This window comes from Equus quagga, chromosome 7, assembly GCF_021613505.1.
Source record: "Equus quagga isolate Etosha38 chromosome 7, UCLA_HA_Equagga_1.0, whole genome shotgun sequence".
Lineage (NCBI taxonomy): Eukaryota > Metazoa > Chordata > Mammalia > Perissodactyla > Equidae > Equus > Equus quagga.
The window spans coordinates 131210816-131226647 of NC_060273.1; the positions used below are offsets into that span (position 1 = coordinate 131210816).

At 38.9% G+C, this 15832-nt stretch overlaps 1 protein-coding gene across 1 annotated transcript in view; it reads left to right on the forward strand.

The window, feature by feature from the left end:
• Positions 1–15832, forward strand: part of ANKRD31 (ankyrin repeat domain 31) — a 129985-nt gene that overhangs the window by 81705 nt on the left and 32448 nt on the right. The window contains exons 18-22 of the mRNA XM_046668181.1: positions 1584–1746; positions 3954–4069; positions 8235–8322; positions 11245–11341; positions 13502–14498. Coding sequence (XP_046524137.1) covers positions 1584–1746; positions 3954–4069; positions 8235–8322; positions 11245–11341; positions 13502–14498 — 1461 coding nt within the window. The remainder of the gene's footprint in view (positions 1–1583; positions 1747–3953; positions 4070–8234; positions 8323–11244; positions 11342–13501; positions 14499–15832) is intronic.

The window sequence follows — 15832 nt, forward strand, 5'->3', positions numbered from 1 at the left end:
AGAAGAAGGCACCGTTATCATAGGAGATGACAGCTCCATGTGTGTTACTGCCCTGAAGACCTTCCAGTGGGACAGGATGTGGAGGTGGAAGACAGTGATATGCAGGATCTGCACTCTGTGTAGGCCTAGGATAAATTGCGTGTGTATTAGTTTTTAACAAAAAAGTTTAAAAAGTAAAAAAAAATTTTTTTAATTTAAAAAGAGAAAACAGCTTATAGAATATGAATGTAAAGAAATAAAATATTTTTCTCCAGCTAAAACAATGTGTTTGTGTTTTAAGCTAAATGTTATTATGAAAGAGTCAAAAAGTTAAAAAAATTTAAAAATTTATAAAGTAAAAAAGTTACAGTAAGGTATGGTTAATTTATTATTGAAGAAAGAAAAATGCTTTTTAATAAATTTAATGTAGCCTAAGTGTACAGTGTTTACAAAGTCTACAGTAGTGTGCATACTGCCTAGGCCCCCACATTCACTCACCACTCACTCACCCACTCACCCAGAGCAACGTGCAGTCCTGCAGGCTCCATTTGTGGGACGTGCCCTATACAGGTGTACCAGTTTTAGTCGTTTATGCTGTGTTTTTACTGTACCTTTTCTAGGTTTAGATATGTTTAGTTACCATTTGTCACAATTGCCCATAGCGTTCAGTGCAGTAACATGCTGTCCAGGTTTGCAGCTTGGGAGCGTTAGGCTATACCATACAGCCTAGGTGTGTAGTAGGCCATACCGTCTAGGTTTGTGTAAGCACACTGTATGATGATTGCACAACAAGGAAATCTCCTAGCAACACGTTTCTCAGAATATATCCACGTCGTTAAGCAGCTATAATTGACTTATACCATAAACCAGTTAGTAACTATCTTTGACTTTGATCAATTACAAACTTCTAATACATAACCTTGAGTTATTCAGAGAAACTTTATTTATATTAGAAGCTTTTCCCCCCAGAAATGTCACAGCCTGTCTGACCTGTTTCCTCTTCTGTAAGATGATAGAGTTGGAGTAGATTATTTCTGTTTCCTTTTCTCATTAACATTCTGTGAATATAAGTCAGTTATTTAGGGCACATAACATGTTTTCATAGTCATTATTAGAATAGACATTAGGTTTCCAGGCTAGCTCATGAAACCTCTTCAAGAAGTAGTGCTCCTGGAATATAGTCCAAATAGAGCTTTAGTCAACTCTAATGGCCATTTATAACACAGTTTATAACATAATATAGTCCTAGGTGATTCTTGCTCCCTTGTCTACCCCATCCTCCAGCTTTAGGGGGACACAGGGATCTGTTAAAGAGAGACTAAATCCTTCTGCACATGGGTATGCCTGTGTCTGCCTCTTACTGCAATGACAGCAGCATAGCTGATACTTTCACATCATCGTGTTTGCTTCTCCTGTGAGGGGATCAGATCAGGCCAAATCAGTGGGTCAGTTTACAGTTATATCAAATTTAATGAAAATTTTCTTGGCCAGAATTTGAAATCTTTTTGGTAACTTTTAATGCTTGGTAATGTTGTCTTGTAATGAAAGCAAAAATTATTGATTTTAAGTGTCTGTAGAAATAACTTTGGAAAAATCCATTCTAGGCAACTGAGATTCTACTACAGCATGGAGCAAATCCTAATCAAAAGGATCAAAAACGCAAGACTGCTTTGGATGAAGCAGATGACGAAAAGATGAAAGAGCTGCTGAAATCTTACGGTGCTGTTGAGACTGATAATAGAGATGAGAGTAATGCTGTAGTCGCTGGTATGTCAGTCCTGCTTGCTCTTTTATACAGGATATATCTCTGCCTAGAAAAATGAAATCTTCATATCTGTAGTGTTAAGTTGTTTCATAACTGGGGATAGATGTTTTATATGTTTATTAAACTCTTGAAAAGCATTATTTATTGTTAGTAATTAGCATTTTTAAACTTGGTTTAATTTATAGATCATGTGATCCTATTGGATTGGAGTTACATGTTGAAATGAAATCCATATCATTCATTAAACAAACATGAATCTCCCTACCATTGGGTCTGAGATAGATGTAACTGAAACTACGTAGATTGGTTTACTTGTAGTGGGGGTGAAAAGGGATGACATTATACTAAAGTCTTTGCAACTAAGATTCTATTACTTCAAAATTTGTAGGGGCTGACCCTGTGGCCTAGTGGTTAAGTTCACGTGCTCCGCTCTGGAGGCCCAGGGTTTTGCCAGTTCAGATCCTGGGCACGTACGTGACACCACTCATCAAGCCATGCTGAGGTGGCGTCCCACACAGCACAACCAGAGGGACCTACAACTGGAATATACAACTATACTGGGAGGCTTTGGGGAGAAGAAGAAGAAAAAAAATGTGTACTTGTAATGATTCATACAAAAGTTGGACTGATGCCAACTTTTCAAGACTCTAATCCTGTAGTGCTAGAATGTGAGTTTGTTAAGCAGATATACTATACATGTATGTGTGTATGTGATAGATCATAGTGAAAAGAATATTTCAAGGCAATGTATAGCCAGGCAAAATTTTGTGAACCATTTTTTAGCAATCGTTTGTGCTTAAATAATATAATGAATTATCTATAAGAAATAGGCATTTAGGGAACACTAATTTAGAAAACATACTTTTGTTGAGCACCTGCTATGCAAACCAGGCACTTGCCCACGAGGAGCTTCCAGTCTAGTGGGGAGACGAGCCAGAAAACAGGCAATTAATCACAATGTAAGTTGGGGAGAGGGGATTGTTCGTCCTTTTCCCTCTTGCTTGAGCCTTGACTCTTAGAAGAAACTCAGGAATGTATCTGCCCTCTCTCTCTATGAGGAAGAATATTGGAGGGAGAGCCCATGTCGCACACTTCTCCCCCAGCCTCCCACTATCCTCACCAGCTGTTGATTTTCAAGGGCAGAATAACATTGCTGTTGTGGTTGTCAGAGCCTAATCATTGTGTCATATTTTACTAGCAAGCTAGCCCACAGTTAGGTCAAGGTCCAGACTGATGCAAGCTTCCTCCGTTTGTTGCCTGCTACCATGTGGTAAGTCCATAGCGTCAGGGCCTTTCTTAGACCCCAGCCATGTCTCTCTCCCTCTCCACATCCATGCCTGAAGGTTCAGGTTCCATAATTGATATCAGCTCTGCTTACCGAGAAGCTTTGCTTTTGGAGTTACTGGGCACTCTCTTATAAAGTGCTATGTCTGTTTCCACTTGTCTGCTGTTTCTTGGAAATTGTTTACGTTTCCTTGGTCAGGTACCCCAAAGAGATGAGGGGTATGAGGTGCAGTACTTTCATGGAGACAGGAAGTCTAGAATGGGAGGAGGGTCAGAGAGAACTTGAGAGAGACAATGAGTCATAGTCGTAGTGGTTAAGAGCATGGACTTTGGAATCAGATCTGGTTTCAGTACTAGCTGTGTGACATGAGGCAACTTCCTGAATACCTCTAAGCTTCACTTTCCTCTTCTGTAAAATGGATTTAATAAACTTCCTACCTCACGGGGTTCCTGTGAACGTTAAATAGGATGATTTAGGGAAAGAGTTCGATCTCCAGAATGTGGTAAGTATTCAGTAAATGTTAGCTGTGATGTGTCAATTGATAATAATAATAGTAAAGTGCTGACCAACATCAAGATATTATAATAATTATAGGGGCCAGCCCCGTGGCTGAGTGGCTGAGTGGTTAAGTTCACGTGCTCCACTGCAGATGGCCCAGGGTTTCGTCAGTTCGAATCCTGGGCGCGGACATGGCGCTGCTCATTGGGCCATGCTGAGGCGGCATGCCACATACCACAACTAGAGGGACCCACGACTGAGAATATACAACTATGTGCCTGGGGGCTTTGGGGAGAAAAAGAAAAAAAAAAGATATTATAATAATTATAGACTTAATTTATTCCTCCCATCCTGTCACCATTACAATTGATAAAATAAACCTAAATTTTTGTACATTCTTATATTTTCTAATTTTATTTTTTAAAGTAAAAATTCCTGCTGTCCGGTCTAAAAGACATAAACGGTGTTTTTGTGATGGCTGCAAAACTATTGATCTACCTTCTCTTTCACACCGAAAGAAAGCAAGAGAAAGCCTTCCTGTGGTGAGTGACATTGAAATCCTTTCATTCTTCAGCCTAGAAAATGCCATTCTTTGGGCCAGCCAGCCATTGGCTATTGGCAACACTCTTTCCATTTTAAGGACATGCAGGTTGAAAATAGTTTTGTCATAGGAAAATAAAATAGCATAATTGAACAGAATCAGTCAAGCCAGATGTGTTGTGTGGTTAACTCTCAGTTGTCTGCATTGAATACAGAATTATGATTAGCTGCTGTTCCTTACACCTAGGCTGGGTTCTTTGGCTGCCTCTTGTCCCACAGACACTGCTACTGTCATAGTGTTCCTTTATCCAGCTACACCCAGAAAGTGCCTAGGACATTTACTAGGCAGAAAAGACCCTGGAACCCAGACAGAGAAAAGGTACACAACCTGGTTAAGCCAACCTGGATCCCACATGGCTAATATCGTGTTAGCTATATGTGAAACCCCTCATGTAAAGGTGTATTTTTGGGGAAAATAACATAGTAGTTGCTCAATAAAATATATAGTAATTGATAAGATGGATATTCTTAGTTTGATAAAAACACAAAGCTTACTAGACACTAACTTCTTAAGCAAAGTAGCATCCTCCATGAAATATTACTTTGAATCTGACTGTGCATGTTGATTAGACTTCTCTTACAGACTTTCAGTTAGTGGAGAGGGGAAAATGTCATTCATTGAACTGAAACTGATTAATCAACTAATTTATACCTTAAATATTTTATTTTAAGTGGTATTCAAACTGATTCATTATTTCTCTCCTCAATATATTTAACCCTGCATTGAATCTTTAATTTCAATAACTATTTTATTTCTAGAACTTCTATGTTTCCTTTTCAAATTTTTGTTATAAAAAAACAAAAAGACTTTCCTGATCTTGCCTTACAATATTGATAGCATTAAGAAAAATCTTTTCAAACTTTTTTTGCCTTCCTTTCTTTTCTTCTTCTTCTTCTTCTTTTTTTTTTTTGGTGAGGAAGATTGGCCCGGCACAAACATCTGTTGCCAATCTTCCTCTTTTTGCTTGAGGAAGATTGTCACTGACCTAACATCTGTGCCAGCCTTCCTCTATTTTGTATGTGGGATGCCACCACAGCATGGCCTGACAAGCAGTGTGTAAGTCCATGCTCAGGATCCAGATCTGTGAACCCTGAAGCAGAGTGTGCAAACCTAACCACTACACCACCAGGCCAGCCCCTCAAACATTTTTAAAGGAATTTCAAATTCTCCTCCCGACTCTTTCTCATGATATTTTGGTTCTTCCCATGGTTTGTAATTTTCTCTTGTGATCTCCTGTCAGTGAGTGTGTTTCCTGTGGGAATTTGGTCTGCCTAGCCTTTGTATTTTATATCTGCCTGTGCTCGGGCCATAGGGGTTGATCAGTTTCACACCAGTTTTTATGCTAATTTCTCAGTTTGGGTTCCTGAACCACACAGACTGTATAAATTTTGTTCTTGTATACACATGTGGCATAGGCTTGGGTCTCTAGTTTTCTACCCAAAGGCTTAGGTGGGTGCCAAGTAGAGTTTTTCTAATCCTTATTTAACCTAAAGGACATGCACTGAAGGTCACTAGCTTTATTCAGGGATTCTATTCTAACTCCCTCCTCATGTGGGCTTGTCCCTTTGTGGGCGTTAAAAACCCGGCCCCTAATACCTCTGTTTGTTCCGAACCACCCATGGGCCACTGCTGGCTTCATGGCCGGCACCTGGGAATTTCCGTTTCCATTCTTAGCTCTATGTGTGTGTAAAGCTTATTGTATTTTGTCCAATATTTCCATGTGTTTGGAGTGGACAGGGCTCCTTCTGTATCAGCTCAGCCCATCATATTGACCATAAGTATCTTTAAGATGTATTTTCACATAAAGATTAGAACATTAGGGGGAAAAGGCCCTATTATTAATTATGTGGATATTTGCTTCAGGAATAATTATATCATTCTAGATGCCAAGCCTCAGGGAAAATGTAATGGAGATATAGGGGTCTAAGGAAAACCAACTTTAAAGAAAAAGAAAAACTCAAAAGAAATAGGAAGACTTTAAAGTCATTAAGGGTTTGTCTTTTGAAAATGTAAAATTGTTTCCCAGTGTTGGAAATTTCGAACGAAATTGAAGGTAGGGGGTGACTCTGTGGCCAGATACAAAGGAAATCAATGGTTTTAGTTTGGTGCTGCCTTGTAACACCTTCCCATCCCAGCATGTAGGCAGCCTCCTTTGCTATTCCCGGATAGAATGAGTACAGAAGTAATAATACTAATAATACTTGGGGTTCATTGAGCACTTATTATATGGCGTGCTGTCCTCTAAGCACTTTATGTGAACTCCTTTAGTCCTCATAACAACCCTTCTGGGTAGGTTCTGTTATTCTCATTAACTTCCTCATTACAGATGAGGACACTAGAGTAAGAGAGATTAAGTAATTTAACGCAAAATTACATTTCTATTAAGTAGCAATGCCAGAATTAAACTCCAGCAGTCTGCTCCAGAGCCTGCGCTCTTACCCACTGTGCTGTATCGTATGAAGCTATAACAGAGATGTCAGAGGCAAAGATGATCCTGCCATAGTAAAACTGCAAACTTGGAATAAATCGTAGTAAAGCTTTACAGTAAACAGAGTATAAACTGTCTAAAACTGCTTGTTCCAAAGACAGATCCTAGGTTAGGATTTTTTTTAAAGAGAAACAGGCAGTAATGAAGGACTTAAGGAGGGGGATCTTGGAGACAAAGTTATGCTGGAGCCTCCATGGTGGAGGGTGGAGCTGGCGTAGAGTGAAAGGCCGTGGCCGGTGGTGGCCGAGAGTGAGTGCATCCACAACATGAGGCCAAACAGAAAGGAAAGTCAGCATCAAGAAATGTTCTCTTTATCCTAATCTGTAGGGAGAGCGTTAGCCTGGGCACAGATCCGGACCTTTAGTTTGCTTTGGTAACCGTAGCCATTCACTGTAACCAGAGAGAAATCTTGTTTTGTTTGTCTGTTTTGCATATCTATATTTTGTAGTTTTACTTTGGTACGTTTCATAAATGGAAGCAGTGAGATTACTTTTTGACATAATTAAATGGTTTTATTAGTGCACTTTCCGTATTCCTTGTGAGTACCAAAGTAAAATTTCAAAGCAACATACTTCAGAGGCCTTTGAGGGCCTGCACATTTTAAAAATGAAGATGTATTGAAAATATATAAAAGGATAGATAATATGAGTCAGTCCATCAGTTGTCATTTATTGAACAACAACTATATATCCAACAGTGTGGAAACCGTACACAAATTCAAAGCCATGCTCTTGCCTACAAGATCTCATTATCTTAGATAAATATAATGCATTAGACATTATACATATTCATGGTAAATTATGTAGCACTGAAATGCTTAAGTAATTCTGAGAAAGGAGAAATTAGTATGGATTAGATTAGTCAGAGGTTTATTGTATGAGATGGGTTTTAGATAATAATAAGCAGCATTTATTGAGCTCTTACTTCGTGCTGGCACTGTCCTAAGCATTTTACATGTGTACTCAGTTTAGGCAAGGAGAGGCTAAGTAATCTGCTGGAGTCGCCCAGCTTAGAAGAGGTAGAGCCAGAATTCACACCCAGGCAGCTTGGTTACAGAGTCCACTCCACGACTCCATCTCTCCTAAGAGAGAGAGGAATCTGGACAGAACAAATTGAAGATATTCCAGGCAGAAAGATCAGTACTGACAAGGGGATGCAGAGGTGGTCTGAAAATCCCCTTTGTGAGTTTTTGAGAGAGTGGTGTTTTGTGTTTCTGAGATTATGTGTGAGATTTCCGTAGTGTGCAATGAGAGTCATAATGTCTTAAAGTGAACCTGTTGTGTGTATGTGACTTTTAAATCCTGTGTGCTGAGCAGTTGTTGCTTTCCTATACCTGTAGGTATTACAGAGGGCAGCGAGCAGTTAGGATTGTTTACATGGTGGCTGCTCTTACATTCTATTTTCCAGGAGTAGAAAAACTCTGCTACATAAATCAAGATAGTGTTTACTTTCTTTTTCAAAATGCAACACACGGTTAAGGTTAAGCAAAGCTTAAGTACATTTTCAATGTAAAGGGAAATGAGCATTTTTAACAGCACTTTCTTTAGCATTTGCCAATTGCGTATCAGAGAAACATCTACATTCTTGTAATGAAGTTTTTAATATTTTTATATGACAGCGTCAGATCGTCAGTGCCACTCTACAAGATATAGAAGAAAAACAAGAAGACTTATTAGAGTTTGAAATAAGAACCCCTGAAGAGGCAGGTAAATATGGATTGATACTTAAGTTTGATTATTTCAGATATCCAAGGTTATTGCTACCTCATCTTAAGGTTCATATTTATTTCAAAGCTCACAGTGGCTGAAAAAGTGGTCTTTTTTTATCCTGGAGTATTTAAAGTGCCAGGACTGATCATTATAAGTCAGTGATGCCAACCAGTAGTTTGTGTAATTGTTGATAAAGGTGCTTCTAGACTCAAGCTGTGGTAATTTGAGAGACACTGAAAACCATGATCAGGGATAAGCCACTACTGGTGATATGTTTAGATGAAGATGTGACAAAAAGTAGAAGACAGTGACTAGAGATGAGATTATATTATTCCTCAGCTCCTCAGTTTCACCCAGCTATGGGCAACCCTTAAAAACAGGTCAGAAAAGGAATGTGCAGTGGTGACACAAGTAGAGCAAATCCTCCTAACTTTCAGATGAGCACGTAAACCCGGTGAACGTCTTACTGCATAGATGTCTTCCTGTTTGCAAAGCATTAGCGATTCAAAATAGTAAATGAGACTCTGATCCTTGACCTAATAATCTTAATTTCTCAAAACTTCAGTATTTGCAAACCCTTGATGGTTCACAGCTGTGTTTTCTTGAGTTATGATTTACAAGGTAGAAAGTCACTTCTGATAGATGCAGATCTGAATGTTAAAAATAGTCAGCTAAAAATAAAGTAATTTGGGGGGCCAGCCCAGGTGGCCTAGTGGTTAAGTTCAGTGTGCTCCTCTTCAGCAGCCCGGGTTCGGCTCCTGAACATGGACCTACACCACTTGTCTATCAGTGGCCATGCTGTGGTGGCAGCTCAGATACAAAACAGAGGAAGGTTGGCACAGAGTTAGGGCCAATCTTCCTCAGCAAAAAACTAAATAAAGTAATTTAAAGTACCTCATCAATCTTTTGTGTAGCAGGATACAGCCGTTAGTCCATGTCTTGTCCTAACTCGTGTTGTGTAGCCTCTGTAAAAAATTGTTTCTTTTTGAGTTATACCCATTCTGCTTTTTATCTTGTCCTAACACTTGGTACATGTTATGTTTTGAGGAAAATAATACAAAATAACTCATACCACCAAACAAATATGTATGGTTTGTACGTTTTAGTATTTATAATATTTTATGCATCTTAGATGAATTTTCCAAGTTTATAATTTTTTTCATTATAAAAGGCATAGATGCACTTCAAAAAAAAAAAGGAAAAAATATGCTAAAATTACCTACTGTCTCATCACAATATTTTGATGTATTTGTTTCCTTTTTGTGGGGGATACATAATTTTTTTTAAGAACATAGTTACACAATTGTACCTCAATAAAATTGTTAAAAACAGTTAGGATCATGCTAGAAGTGCTATTTTTGCATTCTTTTTTCCCATAGCCATCATTCTTAGTGGTTACATAGTATTCTGTTCAATAAATGTTCCATGGTTTACTTAATTTTTTCCTTTTTCTTGAGCATTTGGGTTTTTCCAACGTTTTCCTATTATGTTACAACATGTAGCTTTTTCTGGATTTAGATTAGCTGCTTAGAAAAGATTAACAAAATTGGAATTATTGGAATATTGAAAAATATATAGACATTTAAAAATCTATTGGTTCATATTGATAAATTAGTTTCCTAAAGTATTACATTCTAATTTGCACTTCAACCAGTACACATTAGTCTTTTTCTTTACACTGCTAATAGCATCAGTATTTTCATTTACAGTAATTTTACTAGTTTAATAAGAAAAATGTGCCTAGTATTTTCACTTTCATTATTGATTATTAGTGGTATTTTTTCGCTAGTTTTATTTCCTATTTTGTGAATTGACTGTTCCTGTTTTCTATTAATAAATATTTTATATAATCAAGTATACTGACCCATTTTATGCCATAACTGTTGAAAATACTTTTTTCGGCCACTTGACTGTCTTTTTATTTGTAACAAGTGTTAGTTTGTGCTAACATACATAAATTTTCAGATTTCAAATTCTGTATAGTAAAATGTATCACCTTTTTTCTTTGCTGTTCTTTTAATGCTTCTAAGATTAGACACTTTTCTCCCCTCCCCAGCCCCAGGCTTTGCAACTTAATTTTATTCGGTTATAACCATTACAGTGCATCGACTACTCATGATCCTTTATGTTTATCTCATTGCCCCCTTAAGGGAGGAAGGGAAGGCCTTGGGACCCAGAGTTCTTGGCTGGTGCCTGAGTCCTGACTGCAGTTGGCTCCGTTGCTCTTTGGCAGATGTTTAAACTACGTCTCTTGACTTGAGAGCAGTTTTTGAGGCTCTGCTGAAGCTTCTATATGGCTCTGTGATGTGGCAGTTCACAGTTTCCTCTCCCTGTCCCCTCAGTCTCCCCTCAGCCTCTGTTTTTCCTGGTGTCCTCCCTACACAGACTCTCACCCTCGGCTAGAAGCCCTCCTGGCAGGATCACTGGGCAGGCTCCACGGCAGGTCAGCAGGGTCCGGGCCCCTTGGACCCGTTCTTAGAAGGGAGCAAAGTTCATTCCCAGCACAGCAGCAGCTTTTTCTTTGTCTTGCTGTGGAAGCTTCTTGCCCTTCAGGATCTCGACCTCTAGATATTCAGGGAAGAAGCCAAATATGAGTCCTTTGTCACCTCAACTGAGAGTTATTATATCTCAACAACCTTTGAGATGCTGCCCCCATTAGGCTTGAGCTAAAGGAGAGAAACCGCCTCACCTCTCACTTTTGCTGCTCAGGATGGAGATTCCCACCCAGTTAAGCAACAGCTCTCTAAAAAAATCTCCTTACAAATTCACAGGCTCCATATTCTGACACCTTTTGTATCTGTGATCTGGCTGAGGGATCCAAGTTTTGTACAGGACTTAGAGGCTAAGTCCTGTGTGGCCAAATTTAACATTTGTTGTCTCTCAGTTAACTGACTTCTTATTTTACCACCATGTTTCTAGACCAATACACTGAAAAGATGTTAGAGATAAAGGAGGTCGTGGATAATGTGCTTGCCAAACAGAAGGCAGAAAGGGATGATCTGGCTAAAAAATACAGGTGAGTGAAAAAACTGAGTGCTTTATTTACTGTCTTAGCACCTTTCAAATATAAACACGGTATTATTAGCTGTAGTCACCATGCTGTCTGCATCCTCATGACTTATTTATTTCATAACTGGATGATGTTTGTACCTTTGACCACCTTCACTCATTTCTCCCACCCTCATCCCCCACCCTCCACCTCCAGCAGCCACCAGTCTAGTCTCTGTCTGTGAGTGAGATGTAATGGTATTTGTCTTTCTTTCTGACTTATCTCACTTAGCATAATGACCTCAAGGGCCATCCATGTTGTTGCAAATGACAGGATTTCCTTCTTTTTATAACTGAGTGATTTTCCACTGTACCTGCATGCCACATTTTCCTCATTCGTTCGTTCCTAGGTGGGCGCTGGGCCACTCCCACGTCTGGGCTGTTGGAAGTGGCGCTGTAGCGAACATGGGGTGCAGCTATCTTTTCGACCCTATTCTTTATTCACATGTAATTTTTCTAATTTCCCTTGTATTCTTGTCTTACAATCATTTGACTTCTATTGCATATTTCAGGTGTTTCTGAACTTATTTAAAAATAAGTTTGCTATTTTTATTTATAAGTCTTGTTTTATCCCCATTTTTCTTTTCTCTATAGTGAATAAGTATCGTAAATTCCTTTCTATTTCCGATTTTCCTGTCAGTATAAAGCAGGTGAACTTATAGGTGGGTAACTGACTACAGGATGTTTTCTAGGGGACTTTGGAGACCGCTGGCTTCAGTTTTCCTTTGTGTCCTGTGATTAACAATACATCTAGAATTTTGAGAAGTTCCTGATCAGTTGGGGTTTCAAGTGTGTAAATCCCTATTAATACTGCTTTACAACTTAAAATCTTGTAATCTAAAGAGCACTTTCATTTTCTGTCTGAACTCTTTGTTTCACATAGTTTTAAGTGTGATATTATTTTCTCCTTTGTTTCTCCTCTGTCCAGCTTCTGGCATTTTATGCTACCAGTTGTTTGCTAATCTTACTTCTTCTTTCTGCTTCTTTCCTTTGTGTCTACTACTCACGTTAACACCCAGTCTGCTTGGAGTTCAATACAACTCTAAACTGTGGTAGAAGAAACAGATATCTCTACTCTTGCTTTCCCTTAAAACAGCTACTCTTAAAGGGTGGTCCCTAAGGGTCCCTGAGACCATTTCAAGGGGTTCATGAAGTCAAAAGATTTTTTGTAATAATACTAAGATTTTTTTGCTCTTATTCTTTTATGAGTGTACGGTGGAATTTTCTAGAGGCCATGTGATATGTGATAATATCATCACTCTGGTAGCTAATGGAATGTGTGCTTGTGTATTCTTGTTTTTTAAAAATTTCTCAGTTTTATTTTCTAAAACAGTAGATATTGATGCATATAACCCATATAAACTAAAGTTCTTTGGGTTCCTCAGTAATTTTTAAGAGTGTAAGGAAGTCCTGAGACTAGAAAGTTTGAGAACCACTGGAAACAAAGTGTCCAGTATCCTGAAGGTCAGTGTGGCGTAGGTGGGTATCACCAAAAGACAGAGGTGTGGATGAGCCATTTCCTCCCACTTAGTCATCAAGCCCCTCAGAGATTTGGTTTGGAGAAGGAACACAGGCTAATGCTTGTGTGGGTGGTCCTCTGGACTTGATACAGGTTCAAAGTGCAATGACCTGATTACTTGATGAACTGGTGTATCTCAGGCCTGGCTCAGCGTAATTATACACAGAACAGTCTCACTCCTCCATAGCTAAGGGAATTTGAGTGGAACTTGACTCCCAAATTTTGCTTACTTCGTGATGCACCTTTTCCTTGTAAACTGGTAAGCAAACTCCAAACGTAAAGAATGGTGTTCCTCCCCAGCCATCACCTGCTGCCTTCCAAGTAAAGGCTAGTAGATATCTAGGTGGATAACCTAAGTTTTGTTTCTCTTCTGGAGTTGACTCACAACTGATAATCATGAATATAAATGTGGATACCTACAAGGTCACTCCTAAAAAAGGCAGACTCACCTTAAGAGTCACCTTCCTCTCACAGGAAATACCTTGCAGAGATAGACTACTTTGAGCTGATTAAACTTAAATTGAGAAAGAATATCTTTAAAATTTAAATGACTGCTAGAGAAAAAGTTTCCTCCTGTTTTTGCATTTTCTTCTCTGTTTCTTCCTACAGGGTGTCCGTAGAATCATTTAAGCAGGGAGTCCTGAGAGAACAACTGGCTAGCTTGGCCGCAAGACAGAAGAGCCTTTTGGTTGTGGCAAAGAAACAGAAAAAAATAAGCGAGAGAATTCAGAAGTATCAGGATGTAACATCTTTGTCTGGTCTTAGTTTGAGGAAGCTGCCGTCCAGCTCAGAAATCTGTAGTGATAAGGACAGCCAAGAGCTTATCAGTCCGGAAACTTCAGTGCAGCCTCAGTCATCTTCCCTTTCTTCTGTCAGCCTTGTTTGTAGACGTGTGCAGGAAACACAGTTGTCTCTGGAAGCATGGAATGACAGCCAAAATACCTGTACTCATCTCATTTCAGAGATGGTGAGAAGGGAAGAATTTTCTGGAAATGAGCTGAATTCTAAAAAAAAGGTCAAAGACTGTACCTTGGATGGGTTATCAAAATCGAGATATTCAGATGGCACTAAGAAGATTAAATTACCATCCCAGCCTGTTGCTTTTTTTGCTCAAGCAGAATATTCACAAAAAGAAAATGACCTTACAGCAACCACAGCCAAAGGGCATGAATCCTGTAGTCCTTCAGCAGTAACTGGCACATTAAATATTTCAGAAACCTCAAGTGAATTTGCCCAAAATGACACCCATCCATCAGCTGTTATTTGTGATCAGGCTCTTTCCAATTGTAATCCAAAAAGAGGAACTAGGAAAACAGCTTCCCAGCAACCACCCAGGGGAGCACCAGAATCCCTGGTACATCAGGGAATTGATGTCTTAGGCAGTGAAACTGGGCATCAGATGAAACCATATCTTAAAAAGTCAGCTTTTGCTGTTCCACATGCAAATGACAGTCAGAGCCCCTCCTCTGGGTCTGGCCATCAACATACTATAAAAAAGCCCGTGAACTACAGCACAGCTCCTAAAAAGAAATGTATGCAGATAAAGGATTTGATATTACTAGGAAGAATTAATCCGGGAAATAACATTCTGGAATTCAAAACACAGGTATCCTTTTTTTTTCTCTAAAATCATGTAAATTTTATAAATAAGTGAGTAAATGTTACTGTCACACAGTGTAGGCATTTAGCTCTGATTAGGGAAATAGAATTTGGCTGGGCTTGTTGAATGGAAGGACACAACCATTGTCTTAGCAAGTGAAGTCGTGCTTCTGGAATTGCCCTATGCATTGTAGTCACATCACCTTTTGGCCTGCAGACCAGACTAGTCAATTATATTGCACCAGGAAGGATTTAAGAACAACATACAAATAGTAAATTGGAGCTGTCTTTGGTTCCAGAGTTTTGGGAGCTACCAGTTCACTGGTAAAGCTTCCACTAATAAAGGATAAGTATAAATTCATCTTCCGTAACAGCTCAATTTAGAAACAAAAAGTGACTTGGAGTTTCGGTAAATCTGCATCAAAACATTGTCACATATGCATGAAAGTATAGGAGGAAAAAAATGGTTCTGCTACAAATGCCTGCAAAAGAGGCTTCCTCTCCCCTCTCCCCACGCTCACCTTTTGGGAGGGGAATTCAGAGCAGTAAAGGCTGTGGAGTCCTGGAGTGCTGCTTCGCTTAGGAACCAATTCCACAAAACCAGTCCAGGCTAACTGGAATGTAATATGAATGACCCATTTCTGACCAAGGGTAACAGAGCTTTTCCTAGTTAATAAGCTTTACTTAGGAGCAAAACAATTTTTAATTTTAAAGCTCCAAGCTGTAGTTTAAAGACCCAAGTAGTAGCTTGATCTCCAGTCCTTGACGTTCCTGTCTGTTGACCTGTCACACAATTTATTGCTAAGTAGTACCTACCTCAGATTAACCAAAGCAACTCAAATTTTAGTTAGTAAATTAGTTACATTAACTCAAATTTTGACAGATTTGGTTACTTCTCTGCATCAGCTATAATAAAATTTTAATATAACTTTTCATATTTCAGGTATTTTTTTCTTTACTGGCTTTGTTGAGATATAATTGACATACAGTACACTACACATATTTAGAGTATACAATTTGACACGTTTTGACGTATGTATACACCTGTGAAACCATGACCACAAACAAGATAGTGAACATATCCATCACCCCCAAAAGTTTCTTCGTGCCCTTTTCTAACCCTCCTTCATACCCCTCCTTTCCCGTGCCAATCTCCAGACAATTAGGGTCTGCTTCCTGTCCCCATACATTAGTTTGCATTTCCAACAACTCTGTGTAAGTGGAATTATACCGTATGTATACATTTTTGTCTGGCTTCCTTCTCTCAGCATAGTTATTTGAGATTCAGCCTTGTTGTAGCATGTATCAGTAGCTCATTCCTTTTTTATTACTGAGTATTAA